Source organism: Microplitis demolitor, chromosome 5 (genome assembly GCF_026212275.2).
Source record: "Microplitis demolitor isolate Queensland-Clemson2020A chromosome 5, iyMicDemo2.1a, whole genome shotgun sequence".
NCBI lineage: Eukaryota > Metazoa > Arthropoda > Insecta > Hymenoptera > Braconidae > Microplitis > Microplitis demolitor.
The window spans coordinates 1,183,162-1,200,123 of record NC_068549.1 but is presented as its reverse complement, the minus strand read 5'-3'; the positions used below and the strand labels follow the sequence as shown (position 1 = coordinate 1,200,123).

Here is a 16,962-nt window from a genome sequence, read left to right as displayed (position 1 = left end):
TTAAGGCCATCTTGAAATTCGATAAAAATTTTTATTTAAATAATCCTCAAAAAATAAAGTAAAATTGATTTTTCTACGGCACTGGCTTTCATATAATGACCCAAATAAATAATTATAATCATTTATTCAAATAAAACAATTTTAATATTTCTATATATACAATCAATTAAAATTTAATAACAACATTGAATTATTATTATAATTATTATCATTATTGATTAGTAACATTTCTGATTTACAATACTGAGCTTCAAGAACTTGACTAACTTATCACTTTATCACATATATAACATCTGGTTGCATGTCGCGTATACTGAGTATCCGGAAGTACCAATATCATTCACAACGATGAGAAAATTGTAACGTAATAGTCTCATCAGCGTTTGCAAGACGCCTTTAACAAGTCCAGCGTCTGTGTGACAATTTCACAACACTCCCACTCACACACATACACACACACACACACACGCATAAACATACAAACACACACTAACACGCATTCGTCATTTATATCTAAGGTATAGCAAAGGACTTCGCAATCAGCAATCGTGTATCCAGCAACAAGAATCTATCACTTGTTGTCTTCCGGTACTTTTTCCACAGTAACATTGCACTGCCTGTTGTCATTAGAATCATCCTGAAACCCCAGATTCGTAGCCCCGTCCCTGGTATCGATCTTATTTAAATTCATCTCATTGCTATTCTTAAGCTTCTTATTCTTGTTCTTCTTAATCTTGGGATTCTCTTCCGGCATGCGTTTGATAACGTCGACGTCCTGAGCCTCAGCCTCGGCGGCTTTGCTCCCGTTGGCGGCTGCCTCAATGGCCTTTAAATTTATTTCAATATTCTTCTTCAGTCCGCCGTTTTCGTTTCCCTTCTTGCTCCTGCTGTATTTAATATTCAGCTCATTTTTATTATTTTTTTCCCCCAAGTTTACTCCGTTCTCCACCGACTTCTTCGGCTCCTTCTTCACAATATCGTTCCCCTCGACTTGCGGGCGCTTTTGCAGATAGCACATGTTGAAGAAGAAATATATAAGACCGCTTACTAATGATACCACTGAAAATATTTGATAAGTCGGACGTGTCCCGACTGCTTTCATTATAAAACCTCCCATTAAACTTCCTGCCCCTTTGCCTGAAACATTATTATATTTATTGTTATTGTTATTGACAACTACAGTACCATTTAATTTTTTATTGACAAATTTATTGTAACTCATAAAAATTTAATTGTGCCGAAGTCTAAGAAGACAGTAACATTAAATATTAAATAAGCGGAGACTTTATTAGCCAGAGCAGAGCGAGGATGATCTTATTAAAATGGACATAAATTATCGGATGTACTTAGACAGTAAGTGTAAGTACGTTGGTTTACTTACCGACGCCGTAATAAAGACCGCCTAGAAGACCTTGAATAGATGAGTCGGTTGTTGTGGTAGATAATTTAGCAGCATACGTAACAACTGCAGTAAAACTCAGAGATGTTGTTACAGATTCCAATGCCTCGAATATCAAACTGTGCCATGGATTGTAAATTAGCGAGTAACCTGGAAATTTTAACTTTTACTTATGGAAATTTATTTTACGGAAGAAATTGTTACGTCTTGTGATACTGGGAGGCTGGGAGGTAAAATTTAACTTTTCTGAGTTGAGTTATAAATTTCATGGCAGTAGATAATGATAATAAATTACCAAGTAAACGAATTGCATGGAAAACAAAACCGATGAATAATACATTTGCGTGACCAATCTTTTTGATAATCGGGCCAGATAACACTAGAAGAGGAATCCCGGCTATTCCACCGACGGTTATTGTGATACCCATCAGTGACCTTGAACCTCCTAGATCTTGGAGAAACCAGAAGAGGAAGGACTCGACGTAACCCCATGCCGTACCTACGTAATAAAAAATTTTTATTTTATTTTTCTTGGAATTTATTTCACGTGTTATCATTTTTTAAGCTCGCCCGTAAATCTGATGATTTTTAAAATCGTAAAAAAAAAAATAACATTTATATATTTGTGTGAATTAAAACTGTTCAAATATTTAGAAAAAAAGTAAAAATATTTGCACATAAAAAAATCAAGTTTTTATGACAAGTAATTAAAGAGCAATGATAATAAGTGTTTATTTGATATAATAAAATTTTTTAGAGGTCATTAGACGAGACCTTGAAGACGAAATTGTAATTTTGCACGGATGTTACGGCGTTTAAACGCCGGTGTTATTGACACATCCGTTTACGTCACCTTTCAATGATAGATGATCAATGATATTTTAAAATATGAGACAAGACTATTAAGCGCAAACGTAAATAAGGTTTTTTAAATAAATATAAATAATAATAACCCAGCATAAAGCAAGCCAGCAACAGCGCGACTATTTCGACGTTCTTCAGCACGCTGATAACGTCACTTAAGACATTGTGGGCCGGCGATTTAAATTCGAGATTAATTGCGAGCATCAACCCACCAGATACCACTTTGAGTCCCGCGTACAAATAAAACGCTGGCCTGTAATAAAGTTTATATTTAAATCCATTTATTTACGAGTTCAAACTCACGTTTCAATGCTTCACTTTTAAAGCCAAATATATTTCCTCAATTAAAGTTGAGCGATTTGTTGTTGCTGTTTTTTTTATTACCTGAAATCGGTGTATTCTTTACCGGTACTGGCATAATCAATTAGCATTCCTGATAATGGTGATGATATCATACCACCAATACTACCATAAATTCTTTGTAACCCATAATCAGCATTTTGTTCACGTAATATTGCAATAACTGCACCTTCGAACATCGCAAATGCTGTGCCGCCAATAATACCTGAAATTCAATTCATTAAAATGTGCTTGGATGAGGAAAAAAATTGTCGGCTACAAAAACGTGCAATGAAGATTCAATTTTTAATTTTCAACCTGATTATTATTTCAAAAAATTAAATAGAAACTAGAGGCTTCAAATCATGGAAAAATTTATTTTTTAAAATAATTACTATCAAAATATCGACTGGTGATTGTGCAACGGGCGTTTAAAAAAAAATTTTTAAATCCACGAATAAAAAGTCCACGAAAAAAATTATTTAAATTTGAATATCCATCACCAATTTCGGGTGTTCAAAAGCTAGCGGTCTTCTTAATTATGAATCAAAAAATAAATCCGCTACTTTATTACAATAAAATAATAAATTAAATAATTTAAAAACATCAATTATTTGTCGGTCGAAAATAAAATTGGTCAGTTTACAGTTCAATTTAAAATAATGATAATAAAAATAATAAAAATTACTTATAAAAACGCGGATTGCCAAGTAAAGCCAAAAAGTCAACTGGATATTGTATTCTATGACAGTATCTTTGTTGGTACAAATATCATTTCTCGGCGCGGTGATAATGCAGCGTTCACTGCACCCTTTGAAATTCAAATTATTATCAAAATTAGGATCTTCCACATCATCAACTGACACCTGAGCCGAAACCCTGTACGGCCGGTTCAAAGATTCGCATTTTCCCAAATTCCAGTTCGCGTTTTCTTCAGTACGTAATTTCTCCACAATAAATCTTTTCCTTTTTTCCAAAAGGTCCAGATCCGAGTCGACCAGAGCCCTTACTTTGGCTGCGAATCTCCGGTCATTTGGATCCTAAATAAATTACTTCACTAATTAATTTTGTATTTCATGTTTTGTATTCCGTCGATAAAATATATATTTATCACTTACTGGAGTTATTTCAGTGGGAGATTGCTTGAAATTACAGACTGTTTTGTTGGTTGTTGAGTTGCTCTCTGTTTCTAAGTGATTTGAGGTGAGGCAAGTAAATTCCAAATGATTATCAGTAGGAAAAAATACTGTGCTACGTGATAATTGACGTATGCATGAATTATAATATTCATTGTTCTTAAATATACGGTGTTCCAATACCTCATCACGTGTCATTGTTGTCTTTAAAAAAAATTATTTATACATTACTTAATTTATTTTTATTATTTGACTTAATTAATTATAAATAACAGACCAAAACTTCCGGAGTAAAATGAGCTGTCAAAAAAATTTCATAATTATTTTTACAATTATTAATTTCCTTTTTAATTTTTGTTGTTGTTATTAACAACACACTGATTGTCATAATAATAATTATAATATTGAGATCAGCAAGTGAACATTTAAATTTAATGTGGGAACAAAAGCAAATAAAGTTAAAATTACTGAAATTTCTTTATTTGTTAACTGAAAACAGAAAATATTTTTTCAGATCCAACTTTATTATGATTTAGATAATAAAGTGTAATTTATAAAATTGGATACCAAGAACATCAATAATGTATAATTTTTATGTTTGCTTAAAAAAAAAATTCAACGACTTTATAATTACATTTAAACTTTTTTTTTTTTTAATGTAATTATAATTCGAATGAAAAAAATTTTAAGATCTCATTGTATTTTTATAAAATCAGAAAATCTCAAAATAATAAAATTAAAACCAAAAATGTTATCTTGCTTTCGATAAAACTTAACCCTGAAAAAAAAAACTTTAATCAGATTAATTTATTCAACAAAGCTTGAACCAACAAGTTTTGCAGCAAACTCACGAAGCTAAATATTTTATCAGGCAGCTCATCTTACCCCAGTTGTCTTAATAACCAAGCAAACAAATGTGTTTTGAATTTTGTACCTGATTATAATCAGCGTAAGGTCGATTATACTTAACGCGTTGTTTTTTACTCTCGTTAAAATAATTATCATATGAAAACTCAACGGAATAAGATTTCGACGTCAAAATATAGTCGAGATGAGTATGATTGTGCAAATCAACGTGGCAAATATAACCGCAGCTTTGTACACCGGCTATTATATCAAGATTAACACGATTATCACAATGATGATTCATTTGATTAATCGTTATTATTATATTACTGTCATTTCTAGAGCAGCCTAAATCCATAACAATTTGTTCTGGATACTTAACAGTCACTCTACCGACTGGAACTAACAGTAAAAGAAGTGCTGCTGCGCCTCCCAGTGATGAAAAGAATGACAGCATTATCTAAATAAAATAAACCCTCATTTTTATTTCATTTCCGTCTAAAATTTATCACATTTGGCCATATGTAGATCAAAAGCTGTGAAAAGTCGGGGGTGAATTCGGGTTTTACTTCGATCCAAATTCATTCTGTCGCTCGAAATTCCGCATATGGGGTAAATAGGGAGTTTTTTCTCCAGCGAATTCTGGAGGAGATTAAATAAAATTTTTTTACAGTGCATATATGGCCATATATGATTCATTTTTCACGCATAGATAACCCAGTTGTTTTACTTCATATTAAGAATATTTTGAATATTACCTTGAAATTTCCTATACGATCGGCGACGACTCCAGCAACCGGTGGCATTACAATTGCTATGAACGGAGTTACCGCGCTCATAATTGCCGTTTCTTCGACATTTATTCCAAGTTCTCTCATGTGTATCGTGAGATAAGGATAGAGGACGTATAGTGCTGATTATTAAATCATTTATTTATTTCTTATTCAATTGTCTTATATTTTAATAACTAATTTACGTAATTTTTTTCTCTACATGCATGTGAATTTAAATTATAATAAATAATAAATAATAACTTACTTGAGGCTTGGACAAAAAATATCAATTTCAATGGCAGCAGCTCTTTTTGACGCAAGTCCTTAAATATTCTTCGGAAAAAGCTTCCAATCAGTAACATTTTTCTTTTTTTTTTCTTTTTTCGGTTTTATCAAAAATTAAAAAGAAAAAAACAATTTTTTTTTCCGTATTTATTTACTCAGAAATTTGATTACCAATCAAGTCATTTTGCTGATAAATTATTATTGAATTTAAAAAAACATACTAGGGATTATAATATTAATTAAAATTCTATTTATTTTCATTAATTACAATAATTAAATTTTTTAACAAAGGTCGCGTCAAAAAAATGAGATCAAAAGGATGCGATATATATAAATAATCATCAACACTTCACGTCCTTGATGAAACTAGCACTTTTGTGTCGTTAACTGAAATATATCTGATGCACTATTACATAATTTGTACCTTTGCTAAATAAAAATGTAAATAAAATCGACTGAGGTAATAATAAATAACGTAATAATATTCTGTATCACGAACCCGCATAATACTGTCAACAATAACAAAAAAAAAAAAAATCGTAAATTAGCGAAAATTAATCGGCGGGCGATTAATAAAAAAATAGTTAAAAAAAAAAATAAACAATACAGTAAATTAAAAAGTGTGATTTAAAAAGAGCGAAGTACGTCAGTCGATGTCATACTCCGGACTGGCTCTTAATATTGCCGATCCACCGTGTCGACGACAAGAACGGAAGTTAATTTCCTAATAAGCCAATGAGAACTCACTGATGTTACTTTGCCTTCATCTTTATTATTATTTTTATTTATCATTGTTATCATTATTTTATGCTGTAAACTGATTACTCTTTTGTAATAACGATTGTTCGATTTTTCATCAGATGACCATGTAATTGAATAAAACATTGGGACTCGTGGCGAAAAAAAATATTCATTAAGCACGTTCGTTCCCAAGGACAAATCAAACTTAATACTAATGTCCATTTATTTATAATAAATTATATACATATATATATTTACCCGAACATGCAATTATTTGGATTTTTATTATGCGTGTTTATTGTTTTGTCAACTGAAGAATGTGCTAAATACTACAAGTATCATTCTTTTCATATTCTTATGCAATAATATTAAACATATGTTTTTTTTTTTTTTTTTTTTTTCTTAAGAACAATTGTTACGATACATTTTTTTTTAATTACTCCAACTACTCTTGATTATTGACTGTGACTTATGACTGCCAGCGTTATCGGTCATAAACATTTTTTTATTACGCCATTAAATCAAATATGAAATTAATAATGCACATATTTATATTTTTCATTTAAATATTTATTTATATTTATAAGATTAAAAAAATAACAATTATTTGTCGGTACAAAAAGTTTGGATGTCTTAATTTTCATTCAACTGTCGAGAATGCGGAAGAAATATTCCACCTGTAAATTAATTAATTAATTGATTAATTGATTGATAGCTCAGTTGATTAAGTAGTTAGTTAATTAATTGGAAGGATAATTACTTCAAGCAAACCGTCTTCGGGTAAATCCGAACAATGAACAGCATTTTGGATTTTTGTGTTTCCGTATTTCGCGCGTAAAGTATTCGGTCGTAATTGTTTACCAATTTCCTGTAACGAAAGACGGATTTTGAAATATTGTTGACCTAAATGAGGAAAGAGGTGAATTGTTTTTAAGAAAAAGTAAATTACTGGATCCATTGGACCACAAAGTTTTCTAAACTCGAGCGGAACATTTATGGATTCATCTTTGTGAGTTATTTCCATGGCGACGCAAGGTCCCGACTGTAATTCAGCGACCATAGCCTAGACCAAAATTTAATTTTTTTGAATATTAAGTTGGTAAAAACGTCTTTTTCTACACGAATAAACTTAGTTTTTTTTTTTTTTAATTAAATAAGTGGATTGAAGATGGGCCTTGGATTTTATTAAATAATTATTTCAATTGTCTTATTACTATATTACTGTTAATAAAAAAAATTATTTTTAAATATTCAGTAAGCGGGTTTTGTATTTTTAAGGTTAATTTTTGAGGTAAAAGAAAATTACCCCGTGATCGGCTAAAACTCCTTTGTAGACTTCGAGAAATTCTTCGGCGTTTATTGGGTCGATATTGAATTGCTGAAGCGCAGATATTGTGTAACCGGATTTTTGAATGTCTTCAACAATATTTCCTTGGAAAAACGATAGTTGTTATTGTTTGAATTGTTTTTTTTTAAACATTGAAAACTTACCGATCAAGTCCGCTTGGACAGCATGAGGTTTTATTATGCAACAAGTGCAATTTTTGAGTGTTGCCGTATTTCGAAATTTGTGTTTTTTTAATTTTGAGGTTGGGAAGAAATAATCTAGTTCCTAATTTGATAGTCAAATAAGTAATTAATTCATTTTTTTTTAATTAACAAGTTATTTGGGTTTTGCACTTGAAAATTTTTAATGTTTGAGACAATTGTAAAAATTTCATTTCAAAAAATGCGTTTTTGAATTTGATTCTAAAAAATAGTGTCACTAGTTTCTGATTCCAAAAAATTACAGGATGATAGAAAATCTATTCACTGAATATTTCAAAACATATATTTATTTGAAAAGTCGAAAAAATTAATTTTTCAAATGGAAAACCAGAATAACTTGTTAGTAAATGAATAATTAAAACTGAAAATTACTTGTTCAGCAGCGTCAACATTCGGCGAGCCATAAAACAAATTATCTCTAGCATCTTTAGCGAATCGCTCATGTAAAGACACTTTTGACTTTTCCCCACCAGAAATATCATTAAAATTAATTAATTCATTCCAACGATTTACTGCATTGTCACCTATCAACATCAACATCACGACTGGCTTCGAAGTTAAGATATATTTCATGTGACTAAAAACCATTTTTTAAAATAAATAAAATAATTTCATTGTCTGTTGACTTTTATCTGCAGTCTACAAACTGTTAGAAAAATCTTACGAGATATTATCGTGTTTGTGAATTTTTTCGACATCAGACTCCTCCAGCATACACATTTTCACGTTTGCGATGTGGAGATTATGCGCCGCTATTATTTTAAATATTTCTCCCATATTGTTTATCAATTCCGGTGTCAATAGAGCAAATGTCCTTAAATATTGAAAAAATATTTGAATAGGGTTAGAGAATTCAAATTTTCTTCACTGCATTTAGAAAACAAAACATTTTCTTCGCGTAAGAGGTTAAAAATCTCTGACGGAAGACTGAAAAATTAGCACGTTCAGAAAATTTTATTTTTTGTTCGTTAAAGTAAAAAAAAAAATGAAGTTTTTTCTGAATATTTTGAAATGATCCTTGAATTATAAAAAAATATTGCAACCATTTTTTTATTCCATATTTATCAGTTTTCAAAGGAGTTTTTTAAAATCGCGCCGGAAAAAAAGGAATGTATTTTTTTCTTCACGCACCAGCCAAAAAAATGAAACAACTAATTATTTATTACTATGATACGTTAATTATAGTTTGATCGGACAAGTTTTTCATTACTTTTTTTATAAATAAATTTATCTCAAGTTAAAAAAATTCTTTTAACCAAAATTGGAATTAAAGCCAAATAATTAACTAGAAAAAAATTTGCTAAATAGCTAATAATTACATGACTTAACATAAATTTGATATATTTAATTTTTTTAGTTTCTCTGAAAAAAACCATCACGCAAACGATGACCTCATTCGAGGTCATTCAAAGAACCTCATCGAAAAGTCATTAAAATAAAATAAAAAAATAATTTGAAAATTTTTTGTAGTGCTTCTAAGATCAGTTGACAATATCCTAGAGAAAAATTTTATTATTTCAAAGAGTAACCAAAAAAAACTACTAAGGTAATTTTTCGGGCCGCTGAAGACGTAACCTTTAAATCATGAATAAAAAACAATAATGACAATGATAAGTGTTGAAAATTTACTTTTGCATCGTTTTACTTAATCGACTTCTTGTTGCACCATCAGCTATATCGATTATTTTCATCGGCCTAGAAAATATCGTGACAACTGAGCCGATGAATAAATTTTTCAAATTAACTCCTTCGCATTTCGTTCGACGGAGAAATACTTTCTTGTTTTTTATGTCAAACTGAAATTCAAAAATAAACAGACAATTAAAAATAAACAACTGACTATTGTTCAAGTATGAATTTAAAAAAAATTTAATTTACCAGTTCAATAGTGTTGTCAGCAGGAAAATAGTATAAATAAAATTTTTTGAAAATTCCAGACGCATTGTCAAACCATTCCGCTTCGAAAATATATTTTTCCGTATGATCTGACATTTCTGAACATATATTTGCTTACTACAATTGAAAATTACAATTTAAGTCACTATTATTTAGTTGCCATAGAAACGTCAGAAAAAAATCAATGACATTTGTAGTTGGCAGTTTGTTGTTGGAATTCGTTTGATGGTTACTGTTTACTATGCTCACTAGTGCGTTACTATGATTATTATCTCAAAGTTTGTGCATGCAACTGCACAGCTGACAGTCAATGAAAATAGTTACATCACACAGTAGGACATGTGCCGCCATCTGTAGTATTTATTATATGCGCTTTAATATATACTCCATTGATAAATTCCTTTTATGAGAAATTTATTTAATCATTTGTTGTCAAACCATATCTTTAATTAATTATTATGATTATTAAAGACATGGTTTTACTCAAGAGTCACCAAAACGCTAATTTTTTATTATTTTTTTCAAATTACGCAACTGGGTTCAAAAGAAATTTTTGAACTAATTTTGATTTCAGTAAAAAAAGAAAAAATGTATGAATTTATTCATATTTATTTTTTTGAATATTTATTATTTATGAATTTTTATATCTCATCTAGACAAAAATTATAATTTTCATGAATAAAAAATGGCGGAAAAAATCGGAACTAGAAAAAAAATTCACTTTGATCTTAAATACGCAAAATAAAAATATTTTTTCTAACGAATAGATCAAAAATTGGTAAATACTCTTGTTTTTGCGATTTTTGAACTCAATCCTTAGCCAAAAAATTCTTTATCGAAATTTTTCATCAAGTAAATGCTCATTGCCAATAAAAGATAAAAGTATTTTTTTAAATAATAAAAATTTCAATTGAAAATGATGTAAACATATATTTATGAGCATAACTCCTTGACAATATTTTGAAATTTCCAAATATTGATCAAACACCATCATGGCAACGTAACACATAAAGCAGAAATTTTTACCGAAATTAGTATCAAGTCAAGTGATTACTCGAAGCACTACTACCACAATCTATTAAACGTTTAAACAAAAAAATCTCAATAATTATTTGAAACAGGTTCGAATAAAATGATTGTCTTCTCATGCGTTAAATAAAAATTCATTATCGCTCAGTGATTTGTAAAAGAAAATGCACATTCAACTATAAAATAAAATCCGTGTAATCAATTTAAAAGCTTACGTACATTTATCTATATCTATATATATATATACATCTACATATATATGTCTATAGATATAAAAAATTTATCTACACAAAGAAAACTCCTTTTACTCGGTTTCGTGTTTCGCATTTTTTCGTGAATTGAATTAATAATGAGACTTCTCAAGTTTTTGCTGCGTTATTTTCCGCCAGGTAAGAATTAATTTTATTTTTTGCCATTATTCGTTAAATAAAAATGCTGTTAAATTTTTTATTATTATTTAAAAAGTCTTTTGCACTTAAATTTTATTCATTATTTAACAGGAATAGCTTTGGAATACATACAAAGTGGAGAAGTTAAAACTAAAATGATTGATTTGCTTGATCTTGATGCGAAGTAATTATTTTTTAATAATGACTTAACTAACTGACTTATTTATTTAATTAATTTGATGAATTGATCCAATATTTAGGACAGACATAAAAGCTTTGGCGTTGACTATAAAAAATAACGAGCCGATAATAACTGACAGTGTGATGGAACAATTAGAGGAGACGTTGTTGAAACTGCAGTCTAAAGTATGCGATGACAGTATAAAACATTATTACAAGTACAAGACACTCAAGACACATTTGTTGCCGCTGACTAACATTGCGTTTGATAAATTAGGTAAAAGGTACTCTTTTTTATTGTGGAACTATGATAAAATGTAATAGTGAAGGAGGAGATGAAAATTTTCCGAAAAGGTTTATAGGAGTGAACTTGGGAATTTCAGACGGAAATGAGCTTCGGTTTGATCATTTTGGAAATCGAAGAAAAATTTTTAACTGAGTACTTCTTTGATCCTTATTGAGTTCTCTAACCGAAGAGGAACGTAACTTTGCTCCTGGTGGGAATAGCTCAGCACAATATAAACGTTTTTTGTTCATTATGATGTCCTCTAATAGGAAAACCTCTAGAAAGTCCTAAGAAAAATTTATTTTTTTAGTTATCGTAGTCGGGCAGATACGGGCCGATGTGGGCAGATGACACTGTCTATGCTATATTATAAGAAGTGGCCCGTAACTTTGCTCCTGTTAGGAATAACCCATCACAACATAAACGTTTTTTGTTCATTATAATGTCCTCTAATAGGAAAAACCCTAGAAAGTCCTAAGAAAAATTTATTTTTTTAGTAATCGAGGTCGGGCAGATGCGGGCAGATGACACTATCTCTGGCTTTTCATAGATAGTAGCCTGTAACTTTGCTCCTGTTGGGAATAACCCATCACAATATAAACGTTTTTTGTTCATTATGATGTCCTCTAATAGGAAAACCCCTAGAAAGTCCTAAGAAAAATTTATTTTTTTAGTAATCGAGGTCGGGCAGATGCGGGCAGATGACACTATCTCTGGCTTTTCATAGATAGTAGCCTGTAACTTTGCTCCTGTTGGGAATAACCCATCACAATATAAACGTTTTTTGTTCATTATGATGTCCTCTAATAGGAAAACCCCTAGAAAGTCCTAAGAAAAATTTATTTTTTTAGTAATCGAGGTCGGGCAGATACGGGCAAATGCGGGCAGATCACACTCTCTATGCCTTTTTATGAAGAGTAGCCCGTAACTTTGCTCCTGTTGGGAATAACCCATCATAACATAAACGTTTTTTGTTCATTATAATGTCCTCTAATAGGAAAAACCCTAGAAAGTCCTAAGAAAAATTTATTTTTTTAATTATCGTAGTCGGGCAGATACGGGCCGATGTGGGCAGATGACACTGTCTATAACTTTTTATGATTAGTGGCCCGCAACTTTGTCCCTGTTAGGAATAAACCATCACAATATTAACGTTTTCTGTTCATTGTGGTGTTAGCTAGTAGCAAAAGCTCGAATTACTCAAAGTTCACAATTGTCACATATTTTGAAGCTCTGTTATACTTTTTTGGAAAATTTTCAGAACAAATCGTTTTTGCACGCGTAGGGAGGCTGGTAAAGAGATAAAATAAATATGCGATTTATTGTTGACATCCAAACTAGATGCCTGACGGGCAGCTATGACCGAACTTGTAAAGTTTGGGACATTGACAGTGGAAAGGAGCTTCTTACTCTCGAAGGCCATAAGAATGTAGTCTATGCCGTGTCCTTCAACAACCCGACTTCGTGAGTTAATAAATCATGCCGATAAATAATTATCGATGATGACGATAAATACTAAATATTAAATATCAAAAGTATATGAGATGATTTCGATCACGACAGCGATAAAATACTGACCGGATCTTTTGATAAAACTGCGAACCTCTGGTGCTCACGCACCGGTCACTGTTATCACCAGTTTTGGGGTCATGACGCTGAAGTTGTTGCCGTTGAGTTTTCTCCAAGTCAATTGAGAATAGCCACTGGCTCAATGGACACTACTTCGAAAATTTTTCAAATTGATACCGGTACTGATATTTTATTTTTAACCTTCTAATAAAACCCTAGCAGAAATTCAAATAACTCATTAATTATTGAGTCTACGAAAAAATTTATAGAATCATTTTTTGTAGTAAATTTTATTCTCTACAACTTTGATCTCTTAACATTTTTCCGTATCTTTGCTCAAAATCTCATAATTTAGATTTTAATGTCCCCAGTTTATGATCAGATACAAATCTGTTTCCATTAATTTTCCATCGACTTTAAGCTTAAATTCTAACTAAGCCATTGAAAATATGACAAATATATATAAAAACAATTTTGTAGAAAATTAAATTTCCCACAAAAAAGTATTCTATGATTTTTCTTGTAAATTTAGTTGTTCAGCCACAATTTCACTTTAAAGTCAAGTAAATCAAATTTATTTATTTTCATTTGAAAAAATAGTAATAATAATTATTTAAAAATTTTTTTTAAGGGCAAGAAGTCGGAACATTGAAGGGCCATTACGGTGAAATAATTTCGCTTCATTACAATAACGATGGAAATCAAATAATAACTGGTTCATTTGATAATACCATAAATATCTGGGACACTAGAATTTTAAAGTGAGTTCCAATCAATTAAAAAATTTAAAATTTATTATTTTTCCGTGAATGAAAATAAAAATTTTCTGTCAAAGAAAAATCACAAGTTTAGTTGGACACTCTGGAAAAATATCAAACTGCCTCTACAGTTTTGACTGCACACTAATAGCGTCATCCTCGTTGGACAACACGGCCAAGATCTGGGACGTCCGAATGTGCGAATGTCTCGGTACTCTGTCCGGTCACGAGGACGAGGTTCTAGATTTAGCGTTAAATAACCAGGCCAGTAAATTAGCGACAGCGAGTAGCGATGCGACAGCGAGTCTTTGGGACATCACCGGAGATTTTAAAAAAGTGTTTACCCTTGAAGGCCATCGTGAAGAAGTTTCTAAAGGTCTCAATGATAATTAATAAATTAAAATTATTGTTATATCTTAAAGGAACAGGTTTATTAATTATAATTTAATTATACAGTTTGCTTTAGTCCAAATGGCAGCAGTATATTGACTTCATCACTAGACAAAACAGCCAGATTATGGTCAACAGATACTGGCCGGTGTATACAAAGTTTAGTTGGACATACAGATGATGTCTTCAGCTGTGCATTCTCGTATAATGGTGACACGATAGTTACTGCTAGTAAAGATAACACATGCACCATATGGAGATGACTCGATTGGTTTCAAGTATTATAATTAATTATTTATAATTATCATTAAAATTAGTCATTTTTAAATATTATTATTAATTGTAAACATACACTCACTAATTATGTCCGACATTAATTAATATGATGACCCGCTGACTTAATTATTCCGCTCAAAATGAGTTTTGATGCCGGGCATGTTTTAATATTTATCAATTAATATGAATTTAAAGTATTTCCAATCATAAACTGACTGCGAGGATATAAAATAATTATCGGTTTTTTTTTAATTACTTTAAGTTTTGTTAATTAAATTTGATTGCAATCGATAATTGGATTTACTTTCGCTTCACTAAAATAACCAGAAATTTCTGTGGGTTTTTAAAATTTATTTAAATATTTAGCGCGGGAAATTTAAATATTTTTTCAAAAATTTTAATTAATTAATAAATTAAAAAAAATTTATTTTCATAATTTGATAAAATGGAAAAAAACAAAAATTTGAATTAACTTAAAAAAAAAATACTTGAACTTTGGTAATTTAATAAGCAAAATTTTGATCGGTTATAACAGAGTTCAAATCTATATAGGGAATGACCAAGATTGATTTTATGCAATTGATTATCTCTAAGTGAAGTTAATTTATTCGATACCGTAAGATAGCCGTGTGGAGATTCCATCAGTTCAATAAACCTTATTTTTAAATATCACTTAGTTTATAATCGGACAAAGTTTTCTGGTCACGAATATTGATTTTTAAGTTCACTTTTAATTAATAAGCTCAATTAATTATTTAAAATCTTTCAGAAAATTTATATCTGCATATTTCGGACCATTTCACTGACTGATAGTAAATCAATAAATTTTTTTAAAGATTCAAATAAATATGACATAAGATAGCTTATAAATTTACAAACCGATCAAATTTTCGATGCATTTTTATTTTCACCTAAAATTTATATAAGTTTGAGCTTTAAAAATTTTAGATTCATGTATTTCTGTCGTTTAATTTTAAATTTACGATTTTTTTTAGTAAAAAAAAAATCCAATTGTCGATTGTCTGTTAACTTCCAGATTACCAGTCTCCTCAAAAATTAAAGTCCTCTTGGAAAATTTCTTAAACAAATCGATAGATTGTAAAAATTATCTTGACTTAGAAATAAAATTCAGTCTTCTGAACATTTTAAAAAATGATAATGAACTAAAAGTAGTTAGTAAGTAAATAAAATGCGTAATAATTATGATGTAGTTGATAAATAACAACAGCAGAGTGGAAATAACAGTATTCAGATTATTATTGCGAAATAATTGCGATATAGATGTAATACTAACAATAATAATAATAATGTTGTTTTGCTGCTGGTATTGCTGATTATTAACGTAAATAATCGGCTAAATATTAATGTCATAAGTGTTTTAATCGGCTGTACATAAGCTGATTATTAGTTTTGGGGTCAATCTTTTTATACGATTATAGATATAAATCATATATGACGACGATTATGACGACGATGATGATAATGATGATGATGATGATGATCCCGCTCAATAATATTATGCTATATTATATTACATTACAAATATATGTGTATGTACATAAACATAATTGTTATTCGAATAGTTGTGATAATAATAACGATAAATTTGATATATTTATGTGCGGATAATTGAATTTAAAATTTTTTTTCAGCACTCGTGAGAGGTCAACGTTTAATTAATGATAACCGTGATAACGGTGTTAATTAATATATATGTGTATATATATATTTATTGGGTTCGGTGATAAAATTTATTGAATTGGCGATTTAATGATGACGGAACGGTAGCGGTTACTCAAGTGCTGATGATTATTGTACGAAAGTGTGAGAATGATGGCGTTATTGCTTGCAATCAATGTCGAGAACCTTCACAATTGTATAGAGTATTATGTTAAGAGTGTTTGCTTGCGACTGATACCGAGTGATCTGAGAGGTCAAGTGATACTTGTGAATAGTCCCTGGGGGGCTATGGAATTTTATTATTTATATTTTCAATGGAAATATTTTATGTCAGCCAATGCAGTTTTTAGATCTTATTCATTTCTTGAAAATAATATTCATTTATTATTATTATTTTCGATAAAATCCATTTTGAAGTTTGAAATGAAATAACTCATTAAATATGCAGTCTACAGAAAAATTTAATAAATAACTTTTTGTAGCAAATTTAATTCTCTATAAATTTGTTTCTGTACAATTTTGTCGTATCTTTGGTAGGAATCTAGTAATTTCGATTTTAAAATACCTCACGTATGGAG

At 30.0% G+C, this 16,962-nt stretch overlaps 3 protein-coding genes across 3 annotated transcripts; 1 reads left to right on the top strand and 2 right to left on the bottom strand.

Annotated features, from left to right (window-relative positions):
* Positions 1-75: 75 nt before the first annotated feature.
* LOC103569260 (uncharacterized) lies at positions 76-6,369 on the bottom strand. Its single transcript, XM_008546475.3, has 10 exons — positions 5,623-6,369; positions 5,343-5,497; positions 4,673-5,044; positions 3,721-3,942; positions 3,291-3,642; positions 2,648-2,828; positions 2,353-2,516; positions 1,695-1,898; positions 1,382-1,549; positions 76-1,137 (listed from the first exon to the last, which is right to left on the bottom strand). Exons 1-10 carry the CDS (start codon positions 5,717-5,719, stop codon positions 572-574), a joined length of 2,481 nt encoding a protein of 826 aa, XP_008544697.1. The 5' UTR covers positions 5,720-6,369; the 3' UTR covers positions 76-571.
* A 545-nt stretch (positions 6,370-6,914) lies between these two features.
* LOC103569259 (nucleoside diphosphate kinase 7) lies at positions 6,915-10,162 on the bottom strand. Its single transcript, XM_008546474.3, has 9 exons — positions 9,810-10,162; positions 9,561-9,727; positions 8,596-8,745; positions 8,304-8,508; positions 7,875-7,995; positions 7,690-7,814; positions 7,333-7,446; positions 7,144-7,251; positions 6,915-7,060 (listed from the first exon to the last, which is right to left on the bottom strand). The coding sequence occupies exons 1-9, from the start codon at positions 9,921-9,923 to the stop codon at positions 7,028-7,030; spliced, it is 1,137 nt and encodes a 378-aa protein (XP_008544696.1). The 5' UTR covers positions 9,924-10,162; the 3' UTR covers positions 6,915-7,027.
* A 1,043-nt stretch (positions 10,163-11,205) lies between these two features.
* LOC103569258 (dynein assembly factor with WDR repeat domains 1) lies at positions 11,206-14,691 on the top strand. Its single transcript, XM_014441583.1, has 8 exons — positions 11,206-11,245; positions 11,357-11,429; positions 11,506-11,709; positions 13,053-13,175; positions 13,275-13,459; positions 13,912-14,041; positions 14,116-14,414; positions 14,495-14,691. The coding sequence occupies exons 1-8, from the start codon at positions 11,206-11,208 to the stop codon at positions 14,689-14,691; spliced, it is 1,251 nt and encodes a 416-aa protein (XP_014297069.1).
* Positions 14,692-16,962: the final 2,271 nt, after the last annotated feature.

Coding starts and splice junctions, on each gene's coding strand:
- LOC103569258 (XM_014441583.1), top strand. CDS start 11,206: ATGAGACTTCTCAAGTTTTTGCTGCGTTATTTTCCGCCAG. Junction 11,710..13,052: donor TTTGATAAATTAGGTAAAAG/GTACTCTTTTTT, acceptor CATCCAAACTAG/ATGCCTGACGGGCAGCTATG. Junction 13,460..13,911: donor AATTTTTCAAATTGATACCG/GTACTGATATTT, acceptor ATTTTTTTTAAG/GGCAAGAAGTCGGAACATTG.
- LOC103569260 (XM_008546475.3), bottom strand. CDS start 5,719: ATGTTACTGATTGGAAGCTTTTTCCGAAGAATATTTAAGGACTTGCGT. Junction 3,643..3,720: donor CTCCCACTGAAATAACTCCA/GTAAGTGATAAA, acceptor TAATTTATTTAG/GATCCAAATGACCGGAGATT. Junction 1,138..1,381: donor CGGTCTTTATTACGGCGTCG/GTAAGTAAACCA, acceptor ATAATGTTTCAG/GCAAAGGGGCAGGAAGTTTA.
- LOC103569259 (XM_008546474.3), bottom strand. CDS start 9,923: ATGTCAGATCATACGGAAAAATATATTTTCGAAGCGGAATGGTTTGAC. Junction 7,996..8,303: donor ATGTTGACGCTGCTGAACAA/GTAATTTTCAGT, acceptor CTATCAAATTAG/GAACTAGATTATTTCTTCCC. Junction 7,447..7,689: donor GAGTTTTAGCCGATCACGGG/GTAATTTTCTTT, acceptor ATTTTGGTCTAG/GCTATGGTCGCTGAATTACA.